Source organism: Tinamus guttatus, unplaced genomic scaffold, assembly GCF_059628265.1.
Source record: "Tinamus guttatus ecotype Peru unplaced genomic scaffold, ASM5962826v1 Tinamus_guttatus_pri_ptg000777l, whole genome shotgun sequence".
Lineage (NCBI taxonomy): Eukaryota > Metazoa > Chordata > Aves > Tinamiformes > Tinamidae > Tinamus > Tinamus guttatus.
In genome coordinates, this window is record NW_028289311.1 from 367,962 (window position 1) to 390,677 (window position 22,716).

Below are 22,716 nucleotides of genomic sequence, written 5' to 3' on the forward strand. Positions count from 1 at the left end.
CCAGGAAGACTGTGGCGACCCAGACTGAACCGCCACAGAAACATGCAGCGGTCCAGGCTTCTGGCTGCGGGGAATGCCTGGGCCTCTCCATGTTACCGGGGAGTGGCGAAAGCACAGCCTGCCTTAGGTGTGAGCAGGTGGATGACCTGCTCAGCCTGGTGGTGGAGCTAAAGGAGGAGGTAGAACGACTGAGGGCCATCAGGGAATGCGAAAGGGAAATCGACTGGTGGAGCTGCATCCTGCAGTCTTCCCAGGGAAGCTACCCTGAGAACTCCCCAATTCAGTCAGAAAGTCCAGTGCCCTCTTGCCCTAGGGTAGAGGGGGTGGACTTAACAGTTTCCAGGGACGACCAACAATGGAAACGGGTCCCCACTCGAGGTGGCAGAAGATCCCCTCCACAGCCCACCTCACCTCCACCGGTGACCACGTTCAACAGGTACGAGGCCCTGGAACATGTGAATCAGATAGAGGAGGCCTTGAACCAAGGCCCGTCTAAGGGGATCTCTACACAGGGGCAGTCTAATCCATGCAGCAAGGCTGCTCCCCCTAAAGTGAAAAGGAGCACCCGGAAGAAGCGGCGGGTGATCGTCGTGGGTGACTCCACGTTGCAGGGCACGGAGGCACCGATATGTAGACTGGACCCCTCATCCAGAGAGGTCTGCTGCTTGCCTGGGGCCAAAATAAAGGATGTCACAGAAAGGCTCCCAAGAATTGTTCATGAGTCGGACTATTATCCTCTACTATTGATTCATGTGGGTGCTAATGATGCCATGGGGAAAATGAGGGACGTCAAGCAAGACTTCAGAGCCCTAGGGATGGCCATCAAAGGTACAGGTGCCCAGGTGGTGTTCTCCTCCATTCTGCCAACGAGGGGAATGGACTCAAGGAGGAGAAGGCGGATATGGCAGATTAACAACTGGCTGCGCCGCTGGGCCTGGCAACAGGGTTTTGGCTTCTGTGACCATGGGACTCTGTTTGATGACCAACAGCTAGTGGGGAATGATGGGACTCATCTTAGCAAGAGGGGCACACGTCTCTTTGCAAAAAGGCTGGCCAACCTGGTTAGGAGGGCTTTAAACTAGGCAAGAAGGGGGAAGGGGAGTGGCACACTGACACGGCAAGCAGTACCGCACAGCCCAGGTCAGATGGCGTCCAGCGGGAGTATGGTAGTGGGGAAGTGAGGATAGGAAATGATCCCGGAGTGTCCTCTTTCACCCCTCCTGGGAAACCTGGGGCCTCTGTTGCTTCCCTGAAATGCCTGTATACCAATGCGCGAAGCATGGGGAATAAGCAGGATGAACTGGAGATCTGTGTGCGGTCCCAGCGTCATGATCTCATCGGAATCACAGAGACGTGGTGGGATAGCTCGCACGACTGGAGCGCTGCCATGGAAGGCTATGTGCTCTTTAGGAAGGACAGGCTGGGAAGGCGAGGTGGTGGAGTTGCTCTTTATGTGAGAGAGCAACTGGAATGCATGGAGCTCAACCTGGGGGTGGAGGATGAGCGAGTTGAGAGGTTGTGGGTAAGGATTAGAGGGCAGGCTAATGTGGGAGACACTGTGGTGGGTGTCTGCTACAGGCCACCTGACCAAGACGAGGAGGTTGATGAGGCCTTCTATAGGCAGCTGGATGTTGCCTCACGGTCACAGGCCCTGGTTCTCATGGGGGACTTCAACTACCCCGACATCAACTGGGAGGACAACACAGCCAGGCATAAGCAGTCCTGGAGGTTCCTGCAGAGCGTCGACGATAACTTTTTGACGCAGGTTGTGGAGGAGCCGACGAGGAGAGGTGGGCTACTGGACCTCGTGCTATCAAATAGGGAGGGCCTAGTAGGAGATGTGAAGGTGGGGGGTAGCCTCGGCTGCAGTGACCATGAGTTGGTGTTCACGATTCAGCGAGGAGGAGGCAGGGCTGTAAGTAGCCTTGCGACGATGGACTTCAGGAGGGCCAACTTTGGCCTTTTCGGAGACCTCCTTGGAAGAATCCCATGGGCTAGTGCTCTAGAAGGCAGGGGGGCCCAAGAGAGCTGGTTAGTTTTCAAGCGGCACTTCCTCCACGTCCAGCAACAGTGCATCCCTGTGTGTAGGAAGGGAGGCAGAGGGGGCAGGCGACCTGCGTGGATGAGCAAGGAGCTTGTGGCAATGCTCAAGCAGAAGGCAGCGGTATACAGAATGTGGAAAAAAGGACAGGCCCCCTGGGAGAAATACAGGAACGTAGTCAGGGAGTGCAGAGATGCGACAAGGAAAGCTAAGGCACGACTGGAAGGCAAGCTGGCAAGGGACGTTAAAAATAACAAAAAAAAAAATCTTCAAATACATTAACAGCAAAAGGAAGCTCAGGGAAAACGTGGGTCCGCTGGCGGACGGGATGGGCACCCTGGTTACAAATAACACAGAAAAAGCAGAGTTGCTCAATGCCTTCTTTGCTTCGGTGTTTACCAAGGGCAGCCCTTTAGAGCCCCAGGCCCTAGAGACAAGAGAAGAAGCGGGTGGAGAGGAAGACTTGCCCTGGGTAGAGGAAGACTGGGTCAGAGAGCACCTAAGGAAACTCGATACCCAAAAATCCATGGGCCCTGATGGGATGCACCCCAGAGTTCTGCGTGAGCTGGCAGATGCCATAGCTAAACCGCTCTCCATCATCTTTGAAAGATCCTGGAGAACGGGGGAGGTGCCGGAAGACTGGAAGAAGGCCAATGTCACGCCAGTCTTCAAAAAAGGCAAGAAGGAGGACCCAGGCAACTACAGGCCAGTCAGCCTCACCTCCGTCCCCGGAAAAGTGATGGAACGGCTCATACTGGCCGTTGTCTCCAGGCACATGGAGGACAAGAAGGTGCTCAAGAGTAGTCAGCATGGATTCACCAAGGGGAAATCTTGCCTGACTAACCTGATAGCCTTCTATGATGAAATGACCGGCTGGATAGACGAGGGGAGAGCGGTGGATGTCGTCTATCTCGACTTCACCAAGGCTTTTGACACCGTCCCTCACAACATCCTCCTGGGCAAGCTCCGGAAGTGTGGGATAGATGAGTGCACAGTGAGATGGATTAGGAACTGGCTGGATGGCAGGGCCCAGAGAGTGGTGATCAGCGGTGCAGAGTCTAGTTGGAGGCCTGTGGCTAGTGGGGTCCCCCAGGGGTCAGTCCTTGGTCCAGTCCTGTTCAATTTATTCATCAATGACCTGGATGAAGGCACAGAGTGCTCCCTCAGCAAGTTTGCTGATGACACGAAACTGGGAGGAGTAGCCGATACCCCAGAGGGCTGTGCTGCCATCCAGAGGGACCTGGACAGACTGGACAACTGGGCGGTGAAAAACCTCATGCAATTCAACAAGGCCAAGTGCAAGGTCCTGCACCTGGGGAGGAATAACCCCAGACACCAGTACAGGCTGGGGACCGACCTTGTGGAGAGCAGCTCTGCAGAGAAAGACCTGGGTGTCATGGTGGATGATAAGTTGACCATGAGGCAGCAGTGTGCCCTCGTGGCCAAGAAGGCTAATGGAATCCTGGGCTGCATTAAGAAGAGCATCTCCAGCAGGTCGAGGGAGGTGATCCTGCCCCTCTACTCAGCCCTGGTGAGGCCGCATCTGGAGTATTGTGTCCAGTTCTGGGCTCCACAGTACAAGAGGGATGTGGAGCTGCTGGAGAGAGTCCAGCGCAGGGCTACAAGGATGATCAGGGGCCTGGAACATCTGCCCTATGAGGAGAGGCTGAGGGAGCTGGGCCTGTTCAGCCTGGAGAAGAGAAGGCTGAGAGGGGATCTAATCAGTGTATATAAATACCTCAAGGGAGGGAGTGCAGAGGACGGTCATGGTCTCTTTTCAGTGGTGGCCACTGATAGGACTAGAGGAAATGGCCGGAAACTGAAACATCAAAAATTCCATAGGAACTTAAGGAAAAATTTCTTAACAGTGAGGGTGACAGAGCACTGGAACAGGCTGCCCAGAGAGGTTGTAGAGTCTCCTTCTCTGGAGATCTTCAAAACCCGCTTGGATGCAGTCCTGTGCCACGTGCTCTAGGTGTCCCTGCGTATGCAGGGAGGTTGGACTAGATGATCTCTAGAGGTCCCTTCCAACCCTAAGCATTCTATGATTCTATGATTCTATGATTAACAAAACCACCTTACTCACATCTTAGAAACGACTTACACCTCACTTGTTGCAGAACGACTTACCTTCGGGTATTATGATAAATATGTAAGCTAAATCCAAAATGTCATATTATGTTTTATAGCTGGAGAGCGATATTACCGGGTGGACAAGGTGAAGGGAGAATGATTATGATAATAAAAGATGGGAAAAAATAAAGTGTTGCCCTGTGAAGCATAAGCTGGACTATTTGGATATACTTATTTCAACTACTGAATGAGATAAAAAGAACTATATCACTTCACTTTTGCTGAAGATCCAAGCTAACAAATCTGCACTTGGTAGCACTTCAATAACTGACTGTATACCAAAAGAGCTGTTTTCCCCAAACTTTTCATTAAAGCTTTCCAACAGTCCACCTGCCCTTTGACAAGCATCATAGCTGCTACCAAAAAAGATATATCCCTGAATCACCTAAGAACAACAGAGATTGGAAAATAGGTAACCTTGCATACTGAAGCATTATGCACCTGAATTCATGAGACAGCAGCTCAAGAGAGATTCAGTCAAAAGTGCATTATTGTAATTCTAAAACGTGTTATTAAAATACAGCTTATTAAACTCCTTATTTGGGACTAAACATTACTTCTACCCTACAAAATTAAAATTGAGTTATCTAAAAAGGTTTGGAATAATGTCAGCAATGTGTTTTACGTTGGTCAAGTTGATTTCTGTGTTTAGATATGCATAAATATCTCAGGGAAGCATTTTTGCATTTCATGGTCTGTATTGTAAGTTTGGATTATAACCATCTGCTTTTTTCCCTCAGAGCAACTTTCTTGGAGTCCTTCACTCTTTTCTATCTGACCATGAATGGTTGCAAACCTACTATTCTTCTCATTCAGGCAATCAGTTTTACAGCAAAAGACTCCCCAAACTAGTGGGCATTCTGGAAAAACAAGTAGGCTCCGTTGTTTGGTTTATTTGCATGCTGCCGTGATACAGACAGACTTCCCTTGTACCTTCCCCTTTCATAGGAAGCGTGGATGAACGTCTGTTAGAAAATACTAACAGCTAACAATTGCTCATAAATGTGAATGATAATATATACACTACTGAACTTTTTTAATCAAAGAGATCAAAACAATTACAAAAGCCATCATTGATTTTATGATGATTTTCCTTTGTTTCACTAATACTAACTCTAGTATAACATTTACTTACTTTTTTCTTTCTTCATGCTTTTCTTGTACAATACATCTGTAATACATATCAGCAAAAATGTACGGCACTCTCTGAACATGCTTGCATATATTTCACTCGTAACTACCAGGTCGTTATCTCATGCACCTTTTAATAAGACGAGTCTGAGCAAAAACTTGAGCCTGTAGACTTGTTACACTGTTGGTGGTTTTCTCATTCTCCACCTGAAATGAGATAAACTCTGATCTCTGTGTCAATGAGGGCTGGGGAGGAGCAGTGTGTTTTCTTGCATGGTCTTAATCTGCAAGAGTTCACTCTGAACACTACTAGAAAAATGGGTACAAATGCCTTCAAAATATTCAGTGAATGAGCTACAGATATACATATTGCTGCATGACTGTACTACTGCAAATGGTTACATTTGATGGAATGACTTTGAGCCTCACCTGTAAATTTGGTAAAACAGATCAGCAAACTGTTGCCTGCTATGTAGGACAGTCCAAAGTGAGTATAATGTAGTCTGTACTGGTTGGCTTATCCTATTCCAAAGTTTATTGCAACATCCTGATCCTTATCTTCAAAGCACTAATTAAATACAATTCAAAATAAACTGTGCTCATGCAACAGCACAGCTACACATTCTGACTGAGAGACCTGGGGAAGCTTTCCATTGGCTTCAGCAAGCATTGGCTCAAGCTCTTAAAAGGCAGGAAGTAGGAAAGCAAAGTTCCTATAAACCTGGGGTTTGTTTGTGCTTCACACAACCACATAACAATGGCTAAATGCATCTTAGACTGAAATTAAGGGCCAGTTCCTAAGCTGATATTTTGCTGAACTCAGAACAGTCGCACCCATTCCCTAGAGCTGAAGATCCTGAGCACGGTACAGTCAATGGCTGAGTCTGTGTTGATTTAGGGGCTATAGCTAACATTCTCCGCTTTCCTCCAAATCCTTTCTGGTAAACCAAGGAGCCTGAGCATCTGAAAGACTGGCACCTCACTGATATTTCTGCCAACAGACTTGAAAACAGAATGAAAACACAGATATATCTGAGTTTCAGCTGCATGCAGAGCATCTGTGTCATGAATGTAGCTCCCGCAATAGCTACATATGGAGTCTCATTTGTCAGGGGCTGCAAAGGAGTTCATTAATCATTGAGACAGCATGTGAAAATAAGTTTCTGAGGTGCATGATTTGTCCTGAATGAGTAACGCTTTTAGCAGGCAAGTTCTCTAGATTACCTTCCATGTGCATTGAGAATAAAGCACAAGATAATGCTGCAGCGTAATTGCTAAGCATGTGTCACTTCATCAGCCAGCCAATGCTCATTCAAGATAGGCCATCTATAAGCATACATAACATTTTATCAGAAAAATGAGATACAAATATATCAGATTTACTAACGCATCAGATTTACAAGAACCTTGTCAAGAGATTTTACTATCCAATATCTGGTGGTGAGATCCTATTTCTAGGCCTATTCATATCTTTAATTCCCTTTCAGCTGTAACTTTCTCCATGACTATAAATCACATGTTGCTATGTATGTCCAGATCCATTTAAACATCTATTTTCATAAGTTCTGATGAGAAATTTCTCATCAGAACTTATGAAAATAGATGTTTTAAATGGATCTGGACATACATAGCAACCATGTGATTATAGTCATGGAGAAAGTTACAGCTGAAAAGGACCAATTCAAGATCTGATAGGCAGAAATAGGATCTCACCACAGACTATTGGCATTGTAAAATCTCATTGACAAGGTTAATAGTGTACGTGACTAAGAATATTGTTTCTCTCAAATTTCTTCTGAAATGAACTAAAAGCAGTGTTAATGTAGTGACATGTCATTAAAACTGTATCAGGGAAAAAAAGCTGTACTGAACTGTTTTCTTTCAGAAACACATTTTTTTGTCTTGGAACAAACAAATTCTCACACTAAAGCTTTATTTAACTTTGCAATATCAGACCCAGACAGAAGAAAAGTAGAAAAAAAAAATTAAAACAATATGTGAGATAGGAATCTTTAATCAACCTTGTTGTATCAGCCGAAGCCTAGGCATTCCACCCGGTCTTCTGGGGTTACCCAGCATCACTTTGAAAATGGATTACTTTCCATCGAAAGCAATGCCAAAAAGGGGCTTTAGTTATCCTGCAGAAAATTAGAACAGCCTGGATCATCAAATGGGAAAAAATAATCATTATCAGTAGCACTCAGAAATGAGGGCAGTGGGGGAAGGTGAAACTAGACTGCAGTTTTGGAATACTTCATGCCTTACACATCCAGCTGAGTGCAAAACAGCAAAGGCCTGTGGGTTTGCAATGCCAAAGGGCTTTTGCTTCCTCTAGTGGACAACGTGCACACTTGGTTTTGCTCTAGAGCTTTTGCTCAGATACCTTGCTGTGAACACAAATAAACTAATCCTGGAGAGGCACTGAAATTGGGTAGGTCATTAGATACTTTTCTATTAACAATTCGGGTGAACACAGATGCACTTGGAAGTTATTAACCTATGCACACTAGCAGATGAAAAAAATGCATTAAAAGGATTCAGCAAAGCTGAGCATGTTGTTCATCTGGGGTCCCTTGTTTTGGATAAGAGAAATTTCCCAATGCTTCCTGATGTCCATAGCACCCAGGGACTCAACCAGGGAACATCCAACATGGAGTTCTGTGGCACCAGCTGTCAGTGTGAATGTAAATTCCCAGGCTCCTCTAAAATCAGGCTAAATATAACTTACAATTTGACAAAAAAACTTATTTCTAACCTCAGCAACACCAAATAAACGGCAAGCAGGAGCCCCAAGAAAGTGGTAGAGTATCATTTCTTCATAGCAGAGATGCTACGAAGTTAAACTGAGATTTACATTACTGCAGTTATGGCAAGACCCTTAATGAGTTAGTTTATGTATTTATGTATGTATTTTTTTATTAGTTAAGAAATTCTGAAAGCAGTGTTGGGTAGAATTCATTGACTCTTTTTTTTTTTTCTTTTTGTTGGGAACAGAGAGGGTTAAATCAAAATGTCTTGAATCCATGTTCCAGGCTACCAATGAATGAGAAAGAAAAATTTGGTTGACATATATATTTCCTATATACATAACTTTCAGTCTGTATAATATGATCAGACCCCACTTGTGTACTACTGCAGTGGTATACTGCTGACTTCAGTTATGGATTAAAGATCCCTTGAACCCAACAGAGTGTAACCATACACCTACAATTAAGTACATACTTGAATGCTTTGTTCAACAAACTGCTGAATTGCTGCCTTTATAACTAATGACGAAATAGTAGTGATACACATTTTAATTGGGAGTATGAGCTAAATGCTCTACGCCAGGAATCTATGAGCAGCTGATGATTGGAAAGGGAACTACAGCCAGTCTGCAGAATGGAAATCCCGCAGCCATGGTCACACGGTCGCTGGACATCTTGCAAGGGAAGGCAGTGGTCCTATGAGTTTGAGGTTTGGTGCCAGAGGCTCTCCCCTTTAAATAGCACAGCAGACCAATAGTGCTGTTAACCTCTTTCCAGTTTAGCACCCTTTTCTGCCACTAACGAATGTGAAGATTAATCTAAGATTAACCTTCTCCTCTCTTTTCAGCTCCTCACCCTGACACCAGAGGTGCATTTACCGAGTGAAAGAGCAGCACTATCAGTGAAGCTGCTGCTGCTACAATTTCAACCATCTTCCTAGTAACTGAGTTCAGAGCAAATTTTCACAACACTGTTAAAATTACCAAGCACTTTCTCCTAAAACATCTATATAAACATCTATTGATGCTTTGAGGGTTAAACCCATAGCAGAATTAACAAGAGTGAACAAGATTGCAGAATATAATGCCCACCATCGAGACAGGGCCTTCCTTAAATCATTTATGTTCCTTCTTTCAGGCCAATTCTCACTTCTAATTCTCTCCTCTGTTCCACTGTCTGTGTGCAGAAACCACAGTTAAGTGCCTAGAGTGAACTTGGAGGCAAGTACCAAAATAATAGCTCCTGCATGGCTGAATGTGACAACCCTAAGGTCCTCTGCTGAATGTGTGTCCTGGTGTGGAAAAGCACATGCAATAGTATACTAATCTAAGTAAGCAATGGAGAAAGAGCCAGCAGCCCTATACATACAAAGCAGAGCAAGGAACAGTAAATAATCAGAATCAGTACAAAATTTGTCAGAAAAAATCTGTAGCAGAATAGATTCAACCATCTCTGCTGCTGAGTTTATTAAATCTCTTCAGAGTTTTTGAGAAGAAACTATGTGTCCAGCCACAGCTGCAGTAGCTGAGTGATTGTATACCTTCTGTTTCTTCTTACAGAGATTTGTCCTTGTACTTAAATGGCAATTTTACTGTTCTTTTTTGTTCACCAGCGTTCACAGATTTTTCCCCTTCATGGCTGCAGGGAAAGAACCAGCATAGCAGGGCTGCAAATTACACTATAGGTGTGTTGCAAATTCCACGGATTCAATTTTCATAGAAAGTCAAAGCCACCGTTAAGGGCATAAAGCAGCTGTCACACCATGCATTCTGATAGTAAGCTTGTCATACTTTTGATTACATTTTGGCACACAGATGAGGACTTAGCTCTCTTCCAACACAGTCAAATAATAATGAAAAAGTAACTTTGATGCTACCTGAAACCCAACTATTCAAAGCCCATTGCCTGCGTTCCTTAGCTGCAAGCACGGAGCTAGGATATGGAGATGATCATTTGGGCTGACTATGGGGGAGGGAGACAGGAGCTTAAGGAGAGTTAAAGTACTTTGGTCGAGAAAAACTAGGCAGAATTTAATGTTCAAGGTAGTAATACAGCCATGTTTCTTTTTCTTTTCTTTCTTTTTCCAGTTTTTGCTTGCTTCCCTCATCTACTCCATAGAAACTGAGGGTCCATACCAAGCAAACCACTTATCTCTCTTGACATGATTTTTTTCTTCCAATTGTGGCTAACTTTCTGTGTTTCAAGAAGGCAAAATGCGCAGTGTAACACCTGGCCAACAGTGAAAGACTTTATGTGAGGGAATATCTTCTCCTAATCTTCTCCCAAACATGCACCGCTAAATACGTGGGATTTGATAACCATAATTATCACCTTCTTTTTACTTATCGACCAATATCATCAGTCATCCCAGAATAAAACAGTTCTTGTAAGATTGCTGCATCTGTCTTTTCACTTGATCTTCTGCAGTGGTAAAAATCGCACATTGTGGCAAATACTCTGTAGTGTGCTACAAAAAGTCCTTGGGACACTGCACTCTCTTTTCTGTTATGAAAGGTATTTCAAATGGGAAGGGGAAAAAAAAAAGAAAAATAAAAGCAGCAATATCCCTATGACCTTATGTCACTACATTATCCAGGGACCGTTTCCTGGTATTCCTAATTATGGATTTACCTCCACTGATTATGGAAGAGAAGTTGTTAATAATAGCCAACATAGACTCTTTGAGCTATTCTGTCATTCAGGTCTGTCCTAAGCAGGTCTAGATAACAAGAGTCGCTGTAGACCTTAATGAAGGTCCTCAAATTTGAGAAAAACATGTTGTAAAATAGTACAAATTATGGTTCTACCTACCTGTAACCTTTTGTAGTAAGATCCCTACATATAACCCTTCAGGGTTATCATCTGTTTCCTTCTCAACCTCCAGGATAGATGTCCTTAGAAAGTGGGTTGTGCAAAATATATATAACCTACTGTTCCACTGTGTCAGACAACCCGAGTAACCTATATTTTGATACATGTCTTCAGTTGTTCCCTCCTTGAACACAGGGTTCAGCGAAGTGTGCTCTACTGACAGCCACCAGGCTTCATCTTTCAGTGCCCTATAGGCAGAAGCTTTTGCCCCTTTGTCTAGTTCTCTTCTCCCTCTCTTGTCAAGTTGTATGGAAAAGAAACTATAGAAAACAATTTGTGTTTGTAGAACTGAAAGGGGGAGAAAAAAGCAAGGCAAAATGCACAAAAAATTCCATTTCCAAATAGCATCCTGGAAACTACAACTGCAAGACAAAGTAATTTTCTTAGTTGGCAACTGCAATGACAGCAGAGACAATAACATGGGCTACTCTTTGCTTTTGAAAACAAAGTATGCGCCAACATCATAAAGTACTATAAAAGAAATAACAGCCAACTGTGCCCAGGTTTCTCTGCAAAGCTGTGTAATCATTTAGAGCCTAAGACACTGTGTGTTTAAACCATAAATGCATATGTAATACAAATAAAATCCATTTAAAAACACTGCAAACAAGAATACAGGAGAATGTCTTACCTTCGACCCAATAAGAGTGTATAGCCACTGGATAGTTTCATTATGATTTATTACTCCATTCATACCATCAACATACAGCATGATTTGGCCCAAAGCTATTGTAAAGAAAAGAGATAAAGAAAATATAATCAGACCTGGTGAATAATTTTTATGGTGCTAATCAGTGGTCACAATGTACTGCAAGCAGCTTTTTCCAGAGACACAGGGAGCTGAACTAACACAAGATTTTGGCAAGATTCTGCTAGACAATATCCCTGGGTAACTGCAGTAACCTTTCTGAGTTCTTCAGGATGAGGTAAGTGCAAATTTCATCCAATGGCAAAAAAAGGCACTTGCTCTTTTCTAAATTATGTTAGAGTGTTTTTTCCCCAAACTCTGAAAACCGCCTGCTGCACAGAGGTTGCTATCATTACTGTCAAAACAGTTCCAAAATCTACAACTTGTGCATACTGTGAGCCAATACTTTTCACCTTTTGTTTCAGCACTATGTAATGTTTGGAATCAGCATATTTGAATGTTTCACTGAATTTCAGTAACATGAAATCAAAATAGAGCAACTAACACCAAGAAGTATAGCAAATTTCTACCAGTGCACAGTGGTCTCTTGCAAACGACTATTTTTTGCACTTCAATGAGAAAATAAAACATAAATAATAAAATATCTTCATCCATTTATTCTAAAGTGCTTACAATAACATTTTAAAACATGTTGGTAAAATATTTCATATCCATGACTCCATAGTTTGCAATCCTGCCAGTATGAGACTTTCTAAACACAACAGCTATCAAATTTTTTGACTGATAAGGAAAGACATTTTTCATAAGGATTATGAAAAGGGGATTAGCAAAATTCATCTCCCATATTCAGAACTTTCCACTGTTAAATCTTTCACTTTATAGCAGGAGATCAAAGCACAGTAGGATGAAAAAGATGTCAGTGATGTAACACCTTTCAGCGTGGCCCGCTGGCATAACAGCTCAATTATAAAACACACAGCCTGACATGTCACAAGTACACCACTTTATAGGGAGGACCCACAGGGTGAGAAAAATGATGATGCTGTTAATCTTCCAAACACACTCCAAACATCTGCTAACTTTTACATCGGTTGTGCAAAGTGCACTTGTGTTTTTTAACTCCAGGGATGTTTTTTTTTCAAAGAAATTAATGCTGGCAAGCACTTATGTACAGCCCTATAGCCAGGCAGCTACATTTCACTTTTAACCTCAGTTAAGCCTCCTCTTTTCCCTTTGCTCTAGAGTGTCTCCTTACAGTTCAAAAAAAAAAAGGGGGGGGGGGGGGGAGGGGGGGGAGAAAATAAAAAACCCCAAAACAAACAAGCAAAAAACCCCTAATATTAACTATTTATGTTACCTTCATTTATTCTGCTGCAGCAAGCTAGAAGCAAAGTCCCCCTATACAGTCAATGATGACAGATGGGAAGGAGAGGGGTGCTATATCAAGGAGATAACTGCTATCTTAGGCAGGCTGCACGTCTCTCCCCAGGAAGCAATCATTCACCAGGCTTCTAACGGCACATGGCTCCACTGAATCAAATCAGAAAGGTCGGACCTGAGTGTTAAGGTAAAATCAATGACGTAGCCGGTCAGTGAGTAGAGATAAGAATTACCCTGGCTGTATAAATGGCTTCTTTATAGCATTTCCTTGCAAGAGAAAGAAAGAGGAGAACATTGCTCTCCACCAGTATTCAGAGAAAGTTTTTAATTCTTGTTTTTACTTCCTTTCAATACTAAAGAGATTTGGCCTTTGATCAGGATGATATTCAGTCACGATAAAGTCACCCAGGCACTTTTTTTTTTTTTTTTTTTTGCAAATTCTTTGGTTGGGGGTGAAAGAATTTAATTTGAATTTGAAAGAAATGTGAAACAAATTTTACTCTTGGCACACGCTTTCTAAATTAATATAGAAATCAAAATCAGGAGTCTGCTTTTAAAAGAAAAACATGCACAAAACTATTCCACTCCTTATGTTTAAGAATAATGAGCCTGGATGCTTACATGAGATCTGGGCTACATTACTTTTCAGCTTCTTAAAGGTGACTCTTTATAACAACAGTAGGTAAGGGGCAAAATGGCAGACCAGAGATTGTTGACAAATTTTGTTGGATATCACTAATCTTGTCCCCCTCTCCCACCCCTTCCCATTTTTTTTTAGGAATTTTCTTTTGCATTGTTACCAGTGATATGCTTACATTTCATTTCAGTGCAAAAATCTGCTACACGTACACTTAATTCCCATGTTTTTAATTCTGCCAAAGATATCCGTAACGTCACCAGGAAATCAGAAAACAATTTTACTTTTGTTCACCAATGCATGGCTACTTTGCTAATCAAAGTTTTTTTAAACCCCGACTCTTTCTCTAATCCTCCCTTTTATCTTCTGTTCATTTATTCTATCTTTTATCGTAGACATCATGGTTGAAAAAATGCTAAGAAATTCATTTTCAGAACTTTATTAATCAGTTACGTGACTAACACCTGAACAGGTGACACAAACATAGGAGGCTATAGAGAGAACTGAATTAAGACAGGTGCTTCATAACTGAATCAACATAGGCTGAAACTTTACATAAATGTTCTTTCACGGTGTGTATGAAGATACACTTTTTTCAGGGCTTAAGTTTCTGGTGCATATAAAATACTGTCTGTGGAGACACTGGTCCATAGAACCCTATTTCCAAAGGAGCAGTACATTTCAGTGTGTTTCCAGGAGCAAGTTTCCTGTGAGGTGAGGTATTTTGCGAAAGCATTAGTTAAGTGCAGGACATTGCCTGTGTAAATGCTTCATGATATACTCCTGTTAGTTTACACCTAAGAGGTCAAGCTGCCACTAAGTCCTCTTTCTGATACTGCAGCATAAGACAAAGCATTTTGGTGGAGGGCTGAAATTAAGCTCAGTTTTAAACTCTGCTAAAACAGTTCACACATCAGTAAAATTCTGCAAGTAGCAGGCTCATCTTTAATTTTGTGTTTTAAGTGTTTTATAAAAGACTTACACCGAGGCAAGTAAGTGCTTTACAATACGACTAAAGCTGAACCACAGACACACTGAGAGGTGGAGGTTATCTAGCTCAACAACCCTTCAAAGTGCAGTCAGATATAGCAGATTGCTCCAGATTGTGTCCAGTTAGGTGCTGAATACAGACGAAGGCTTCCGAACCTCGCTGGACAACCTGCTCCTATACAGTATTTTATTTCTGCTCAAACAGTATTTTCTGCATTTCTGTTTGTGCGCATTGTCTCTTGTCTTTTCACTCCTCAACCATTCAGTCTGGCTCCATCTTCTTTACTCTCTTCCAATCATGCATTTACTCCATTCCATGAGATTTGAATAAAATTAAATCACAAATAATTTAAATTCAAGAGTAAGCCATAGCTCAGAGATTAGTAAACTGAGCTAGAAGGAAGAAAATAATGGGTTTGTTTTGTTTTTAATTAAATTTAAGGTTAAGCTAAGGAAATTCAGCCAGACTCCCAGGGAAGCAAGTCATAGTTAAACAAGCAGTGACCCTAAGTAACATAGTTCAGTAGGTAAGATGCAAGGAAAATGACCTTAGCAATTCTATTTGGCAGCCGGTTGAGTAATTTAGTCTGGCAATGTGCTAGATGTAATAGATTTCAAGACCTTCCCCCCCACCATTAATTATCGTGAATGTAGGCCTTCTGTCTGTGTAAACAATACTAATCCGCACTTTGAAGGTACAAAGAGAGAAACACAAATCAACCTTTGCAGAATGGAAAAAAAATAATTTCTGCAGCTCCCTTTCTTAAACTCCTTGGAAGCCTGTTTGCAAGGCCTTGCAGGTGCTAGCTGTCTTTTATCAATCGTTATCAATTACACACAGTGCAACATTCTGGAATTCCAGCATCCTCTCCGAATGCCAAAAAGCTAGGCTTGGAGAATGCACACAACCTTAATACCGAAAACACAGCAGAGACAAGTATGGGTTTGGAAAACAAAGTGCAATGATGTTTCAGTTATAGCAGCAACCATTAGGCTCCACAAGCCTTTGTACCTGGGGCACAGAAAATCCCAAGGGACACACGAAACACTTTTTTTTTTTTTTTCCCCCCCCCAGTTCTACGCCAGTAGCCACTTAATTGGCTGAAGTCAGCTATTTTTGCAATGATTACCAAAAAAGCACTGTCATGGGGTTCCTGCCCTATGTGAAAAGAAAATGGAAGGGTAACACAGCTGGACTGCTAAACAAATGGGCTAGCACATACGGAAATATAAAAGCATACACATACTGAACATTCTTAGGTCTTAGAATCATAGAATCATAGAATGCTTAGGGTTGGAAGGGACCTCTAGAGATCATCTAGTCCAACCTCCCTGCATACGCAGGGACACCTAGAGCACGTGGCACAGGACTGCGTCCAAGCGGGTTTTGAAGATCTCCAGAGAAGGAGACTCCACAACCTCTCTGGGCAGCCTGTTCCAGTGCTCTGTCACCCTCACTGTTAAGAAATTTTTCCTTAAGTTCCTATGGAATTTTTGGTGTTTCAGTTTCCGGCCATTTCCTCTAGTCCTATCAGTGGCCACCACTGAAAAGAGACCATCACCGTCCTCTGCACTCCCTCCCTTGAAGTACTTATAGACACCGATTAGATCCCCTCTCAGCCTTCTCTTCTCCAGGCTGAACAGGCCCAGCTCCCTCAGCCTCTCCTCATAGGGCAGGTGTTCCAGGCCCCTGATCATCCTTGTGGCCCTGCGCTGGACTCTCTCCAGAAGCTCCACATCCCTCTCGTACTGTGGAGCCCAGAACTGGACACAATACTCCAGATGTGGCCTCACCAGGGCTGAGTAGAGGGGCAGGATCACCTCCCTTGACCTGCTGGAGATGCTCTTCTTAATGCAGCCCAGGATTCCATTAGCTTTCTTGGCCACGAGGGCACACTGCTGCCTCAGGGTCAACTTGTCATCCACCATGACACCCAGGTCTTTCTCCGCAGAGCTGCTCTCCAGAAGGTCGGTACCCAGCCTGTACTGGTGTCTGGGGTTATTCCTCCCCAGGTGCAGGACCTTGCACTTGGCCTTGTTGAATTGCATGAGGTTTTTCACCGCCCAATTGTCCAGTCTGTCCAGGTCCCTCTGGATGGCAGCGCAGCCCTCTGGGGTATCGGCTACTCCTCCCAGTTTCGTGTCATCAGCAAACTTGCTGAGGGAGCACTCTGTGCCTTCATCCAGGTCATTGATGAATAGATTGAACAGGACTGGACCAAGGACTGACCCCTGGGGGACCCCGCTAGCTACAGGCCTCCAACTAGACTCTGCACCGCTGATCACCACTCTCTGGGCCCTGCCATCCAGCCAGTTCCTAATCCACCTCACTGTGCACTCATCTATCCCACACTTCCGGAGCTTGCCCAGGAGGATGTTGTGAGGGACGGTGTCAAAAGCCTTGGTGAAGTCGAGATAGACGACATCCACCGCTCTCCCCTCGTCTATCCAGCCGGTCATTTCATCATAGAAGGCTATCAGGTTAGTCAGGCAAGATTTCCCCTTGGTGAATCCATGCTGACTACTCTTGAGCACCTTCTTGTCCTCCATGTGCCTGGAGACAACGGCCAGTATGAGCCGTTCCATCACTTTTCCGGGGACGGAGGTGAGGCTGACTGGCCTGTAGTTGCCTGGGTCCTCCTTCTTGCCTTTTTTGAAGACTGGCGTGACATTGGCCTTCTTCCAGTCTTCCGGCACCTCCCCCGTTCTCCAGGATCTTTCAAAGATGATGGAGAGCGGTTTAGCTATGGCATCTGCCAGCTCACGCAGAACTCTGGGGTGCATCCCATCAGGGCCCATGGATTTTTGGGTATCGAGTTTCCTTAGGTGCTCTCTGACCCAGTCTTCCTCTACCCAGGGCAAGTCTTCCTCTCCACCCGCTTCTTCTCTTGTCTCTAGGGCCTGGGGCTCTAAAGGGCTGCCCTTGGTAAACACCGAAGCAAAGAAGGCATTGAGCAACTCTGCTTTTTCTGTGTTATTTGTAACCAGGGTGCCCATCCCGTCCGCCAGCGGACCCACGTTTTCCCTGAGCTTCCTTTTGCTGTTAATGTATTTGAAGATTTTTTTTTTTGTTATTTTTAACGTCCCTTGCCAGCTTGCCTTCCAGACGTGCCTTAGCTTTCCTTGTTGCATCTCTGCATTCCCTGACTACGTTCCTGTATTTCTCCCAGGGGACCTGTCCTTTTTTCCACATTTTGTATACCGCTGCCTTCTGCTTGAGCATTGCCACAACCTCCCGGCTCATCCACGCAGGTCGCCTGCCCCCTCTGCCTGCCTTCCTACACACAGGGATGCACTGCTGCTGGGCGTGGAGGAAGTGCTGCTTGAAAACTAACCAGCTCTCTTGGGCCCCCCTGCCTTCTAGAGCACTAGCCCATGGGATTCTACCGAGGAGGTCTCTGAAGAGGCTAAAGTTGGCCCTCCTGAAGTCCATCGTCGCAAGGCTACTTACAGCCCTGCATCCTCCTCGTTGAATCCTGAACTCCACCAACTCATGGTCACTGCAGCCGAGGCTACCCCCCACCTTCACATCTCCTACTAGGCCCTCCCTATTTGATAGCACGAGGTCCAGTAGCCCACCTCTCCTCGTCGGCTCCTCCACAACCTGCGTCAAAAAGTTATCGTCGACGCTCTGCAGGAACCTCCAGGACTGCTTATGCCTGGCCGTGTTGTCCTTCCAGTTGATGTCGGGGTAGTTGAAGTCCCCCATGAGAACCAGGGGCTGTGACCGAGAGGCAATATCCAGCTGCCTATAGAAGGCCTCATCAACCTCCTCGTCTCGGTCAGGTGGCCTGTAGCAGACACCCACCACAGTGTCTCCCACATTAGCCTGCCCTCTAATCCTTACCCACAAGCTCTCAACTCGCTCATCCTCCACTCCCAGATTGAGCTCCATGCACTTAACAGCACTTATTGTTAGGACAACAGTAAACCTTACACTGTCATTTCTGAAGTGAACAAATGATGAATTTTCCATGATTGTGTTTCTATTTTTCCATATTTCCTAATATTTACATTTTTCACATTTCCAAGTATTAATATTTTCCTAAGCAAGACCCACTGAAAGCTGGAAGCACAAGACTGCCCAGCACTATTGGCTAATAAGAAAAATAAGAGAGACATTGCTGGGCAAGTTGAATTCTTCAACACTGCTCTACCCAAACAGGATGTAGCAAAGCATAAACCCTGATCAATGATGTCATGTTGTCATACAGCAATATGTTATTACCATCATAAACACTAACACTTCCCCAAATCACGGTATATTTTGTTTTGTTATTTTTCAAAGTTCAGCTTCTTTCTTCAAGACTTTTCTTCAGCACCTTTCTTCAAGGTGCTATTCTGGGCAGTTAAAAATGGACCTGTTTGGCACCTGAAATAAGGGTATTGCAATTGGATAAAAAGGCTAAATACACTTCAAAAACTTAGAACTTTGGCAGGAAGGCTTACATAAAGTCAAAAGGATTTCAACGGGCATGTAAAGTTATTTCTGCAAAGATCAAAAGCTGCTCGCCAGAAATCAAGCACTACAGCATTCGCTTTATAACCATGGGCCTTTAAAACAACACATCTTGAACAGCAGAGGCACACTAGAGGAAAGATGAGGGAAGAAAAGAGAATCACGGAAAACAGTAATCCTACCACTGGTATTTCACAGAGCTTCCCACAGAGGGTTTTGCAGGAAGCAAAGTTAGCAAGTATGCTGCCAAAAGTTACACTTAGGTAGCTTTCCAGTTTTCAGTCAAACTTAAACACTGTTCATTCTAACTGGTCATGAAAAACATCCTTGGAATACAATGGAAGAGCTGTGCAGACAACAAAAAAACATTTCTTCAGCTCTATGTTTTCTCTATTTCAGCTTTGTAGCCCTCACATTGTTTCTTCATATGGCAATCCATTTCTCCAAATGCCGCATAAAGAAAGTATGGGACTGTACGTGAAAGTTTCGCAATACAAGAAGAAACATTATCCTGCGAAACTGGGCATAACATCCTACATAGGTGCAATTTTTAGCATTTCTCAAATAGTTGTTACTAAAGTGACATGAGCTGCAACATACTGAGCCAGAAAGATCTTTCTTTATCTTCATAGTGAGAAAGAAAAACGCATTCAGTAAACAGCACAGAAATATCAAGGTTGTTTTGGGCATGCTTGGGTAGTATCTGAAACATTAATAACAAAAAGGTATAGAAGATTTGCTTTACATAATTATCATTTTCAACACACATTAAAGATTTCTATGATGCTTTTGTCACTTTGAAGCTAACGGAACTAAATTAAAATAATTAGATGCCTGTTCAGATATTTCAGCCATTGCTATTAAGCCATAGTAATTTCATACCCTGGGATTTCAAAGCAAACAAAATGTTACAAGTAGGGCTTTCTTATATTGTCCGCAGGACCTTACTGCAATGTGCAGGCTACAAAAGCTTCAAATGAAATGAAATGAAAATAAAGCTTGGTTGAATCAAAATCTGTACACCTTTGTCTATGAAGGGATAAAAAAATATTTTAGGAAAAAGTCCATCTCCTTTATTTTTTTTCCCTTTTTTTTTCTTTTTTTTTCATTGAGCTGCCTTAAAACAAACAAACAAAACACACACACACACACACACGCACCCCCCATAGTGGGCATATCCTAATTTGGGTACTCCAGTTCTTTCCATCATACTGTCACTGTGACAGAGAGCAAAACTGAATTCCTGGTACACGTATACTTTTCAGGTATTTAACATTCTTATGCTCAGCTTGTCTCTAGCGTTTTGGACGGACTCCACCCTGAAGTAATGTGCGTGTCATTAAAGAATTCACTTTCATCTCCCAGACCCATGCTTGTTAGGGCAAATCAATGAAAGACTCTATTCTTTAAGTACTGGCTAAACAAAGTTAAAGTCAGCACTAGAAAGCAAACTGATATAACACTTCATTAAATGTGCTTTTTATTCTTTTTGCTTCAGTCTTGTCTGCTGCTATGTGAAATTTAAGGTTGGAGCTCATTTTCAACCTCACAGTAAAGAATGTGCTCAAGTCACAAGTTCCTTTTATCCATTTGAAGTGGACTTATCGTGAGAAAAAGGTGCAAGGAAGAGACAGCAGTACAAATCCCTTTTAAGCAGGGAAACTGCACTCCTCCAAAATATTGATTGAAAATGTTGTTTTGTGTCTCTACTCATTCATCTCAGATAATGAGCAAAGATTCCTCCCAACTGTAATTCTCTTCTAATCCCTCTATTCTTGTTTCCTTAACGGCCCTGACACTGAGAACTCCTTTCAAGGTTCAATCCCACCTTCTTACAGGGACTCTTAAGGCTATTGTTCTAAAGGAGAAATGCAGCCAAATCTTTTTCAGCAGTGTCATGTTCAGACTTCTTTTTCCCTCTCTAATGGAATTTAAACAGGTTAATATCCAAGTGGAATGCATACCAATTATATATTTTGTTGGTGTTTTTTTTTTCTTCCCTCTCAAAATTCACAGGCAAATATCTACTAATAGAGATGCAATAAAACCCAAATGCTGGGTGATCATCAGAAAAGTAGTTACAAGATCTTTTTACTTTAAGTTCTTACCAGAGTTAATAAAATACATTCATAATGACAGAAGAATATTTGGGCCACAAGCTTCATTGGACCTAAAAATGTGTCATGTGTGACCAGTTTCCACACATTTGGAGGCAGGTAGGAAGTAGGAAACATGAAGATGAAGGTGGTGTGTTTATCAAAGTTTGAAAATCTAATTTTTTTATTTGCCATTGTTTTAATTCCATAATGCCAACAGTATCATGCTTCACCAGCCACAGCAGCATTGGCACGAATGAAAGCATGTTTTTATGAGTATATGATGGCCAATGCTCCATTATCTGGAGGAACATAAGACTGAAACTTCGTGAAGAAGATGGTGAAGAGGCAATCTGGGAACAGCAGCTTAACAGCTGTTACTGTTAAGTATGTCACAACACTATTTCAGTAAGTAAAGTGAACTAGCTCACAAAATACCTGTACATAACTAATGCAGAATACTGAATCTGTGGCATAGTTAATCCACTATCAAGACAGATCCAGCATGGGTAATTAAAGTATTTACTTAAAAAATTAAAAGAACACAAGACATACAAAAATCAAGCACTCAAAACTAAAAAATAGACAGAATTACTCAAATCATTGTGGAAACCTTCATTCAGCCTACCTTGCACACAAATGTAACTATCTCAAAACCAATTTCAGGAAACACCATTTTTTATCTTTGAGCACTACCTCATTGAAAGCAAGGGCTGGAAAATATCGCTGAAAAAGCGCATTCCCAATGGGTGGTCCTAGGAATTTTTTAGAGTAAACATCCTCTGAAGTCAGAATATTTCATTTCCTGCAGGGTTTTCTATAATGCACACAATCTACCGAGTGCTTCAGAGATCTGAATACATTTTCCACATAACATACCTATGACATAAAGAAATTCTTCCAGTCTACAAAAGAGCTTCCACTATGTTCAGATGCCACATTTGAGACACTCAGTGATCTGATTTTTTCAAGGTTGTTTCTTGTTGTAGTACCTTGATACCTCAAATTGATAAGAATATTACGGCAGAGCTTCAGACACCCTCTGTCTCTCCATGGGGGACCCCTTAAAATTAATCATAAAACTATCCTTTTCTTTAATGCATTTTATAGACTCATTTGCCTTCTCACCGCTGTAGCAAAATGACAGGCTCATTAAAGGTACATCTGGAACATCTGGGTTTACAAACCTTGTCCTCCCTAATTTCATACTTTTTCAGGTACTGTCTTTCACTGAAAGGATCAATGCTCTTCACTAGCAGAAGAAGGATCAGTAACTCAAGGGCTGTTAATTTTGGCTTGCAGTTGTAACTAGGAATTATTTTTTTCATTAATCTCACGCTTTCTGATATCTCAAGGCAAAAAAGTGTAGTCTTTCACAGTCCATAAAATCTAAATAATGAGGCTAAAGGATTAAATACCTGAGTTCCTCTGTTTTATCAGTGAAGAAAATGGGGAAGAACTGAAATGTACTGTGTTCCACAGCCAGGCCCAAAGAAATTTATGTTAAGACAAAGTAGAAATGAAACAGAAGAGCCTGAAAGCCAGTAATTCAAATTTTGTGGTCAAATAACAGAAAAAAAAA

General features: G+C 42.8%; 1 protein-coding gene across 8 annotated transcripts in view; it reads right to left on the bottom strand.

Moving 5' to 3' along the window:
• Positions 1–22,716, bottom strand: part of FHOD3 (formin homology 2 domain containing 3) — a 387,720-nt gene that overhangs the window by 140,048 nt on the left and 224,956 nt on the right. For 7 of the 8 annotated variants that reach the window (XM_088537458.1, XM_088537457.1, XM_088537456.1 and 4 more), the window contains exon 6: positions 11,555–11,649. In XM_088537458.1, coding sequence (XP_088393584.1) covers positions 11,555–11,649 — 95 coding nt within the window. Of the gene's footprint in view, positions 1–11,554; positions 11,650–22,716 lie in introns of those variants that run through there. The other variant, XM_088537460.1, reaches the window with a different exon arrangement.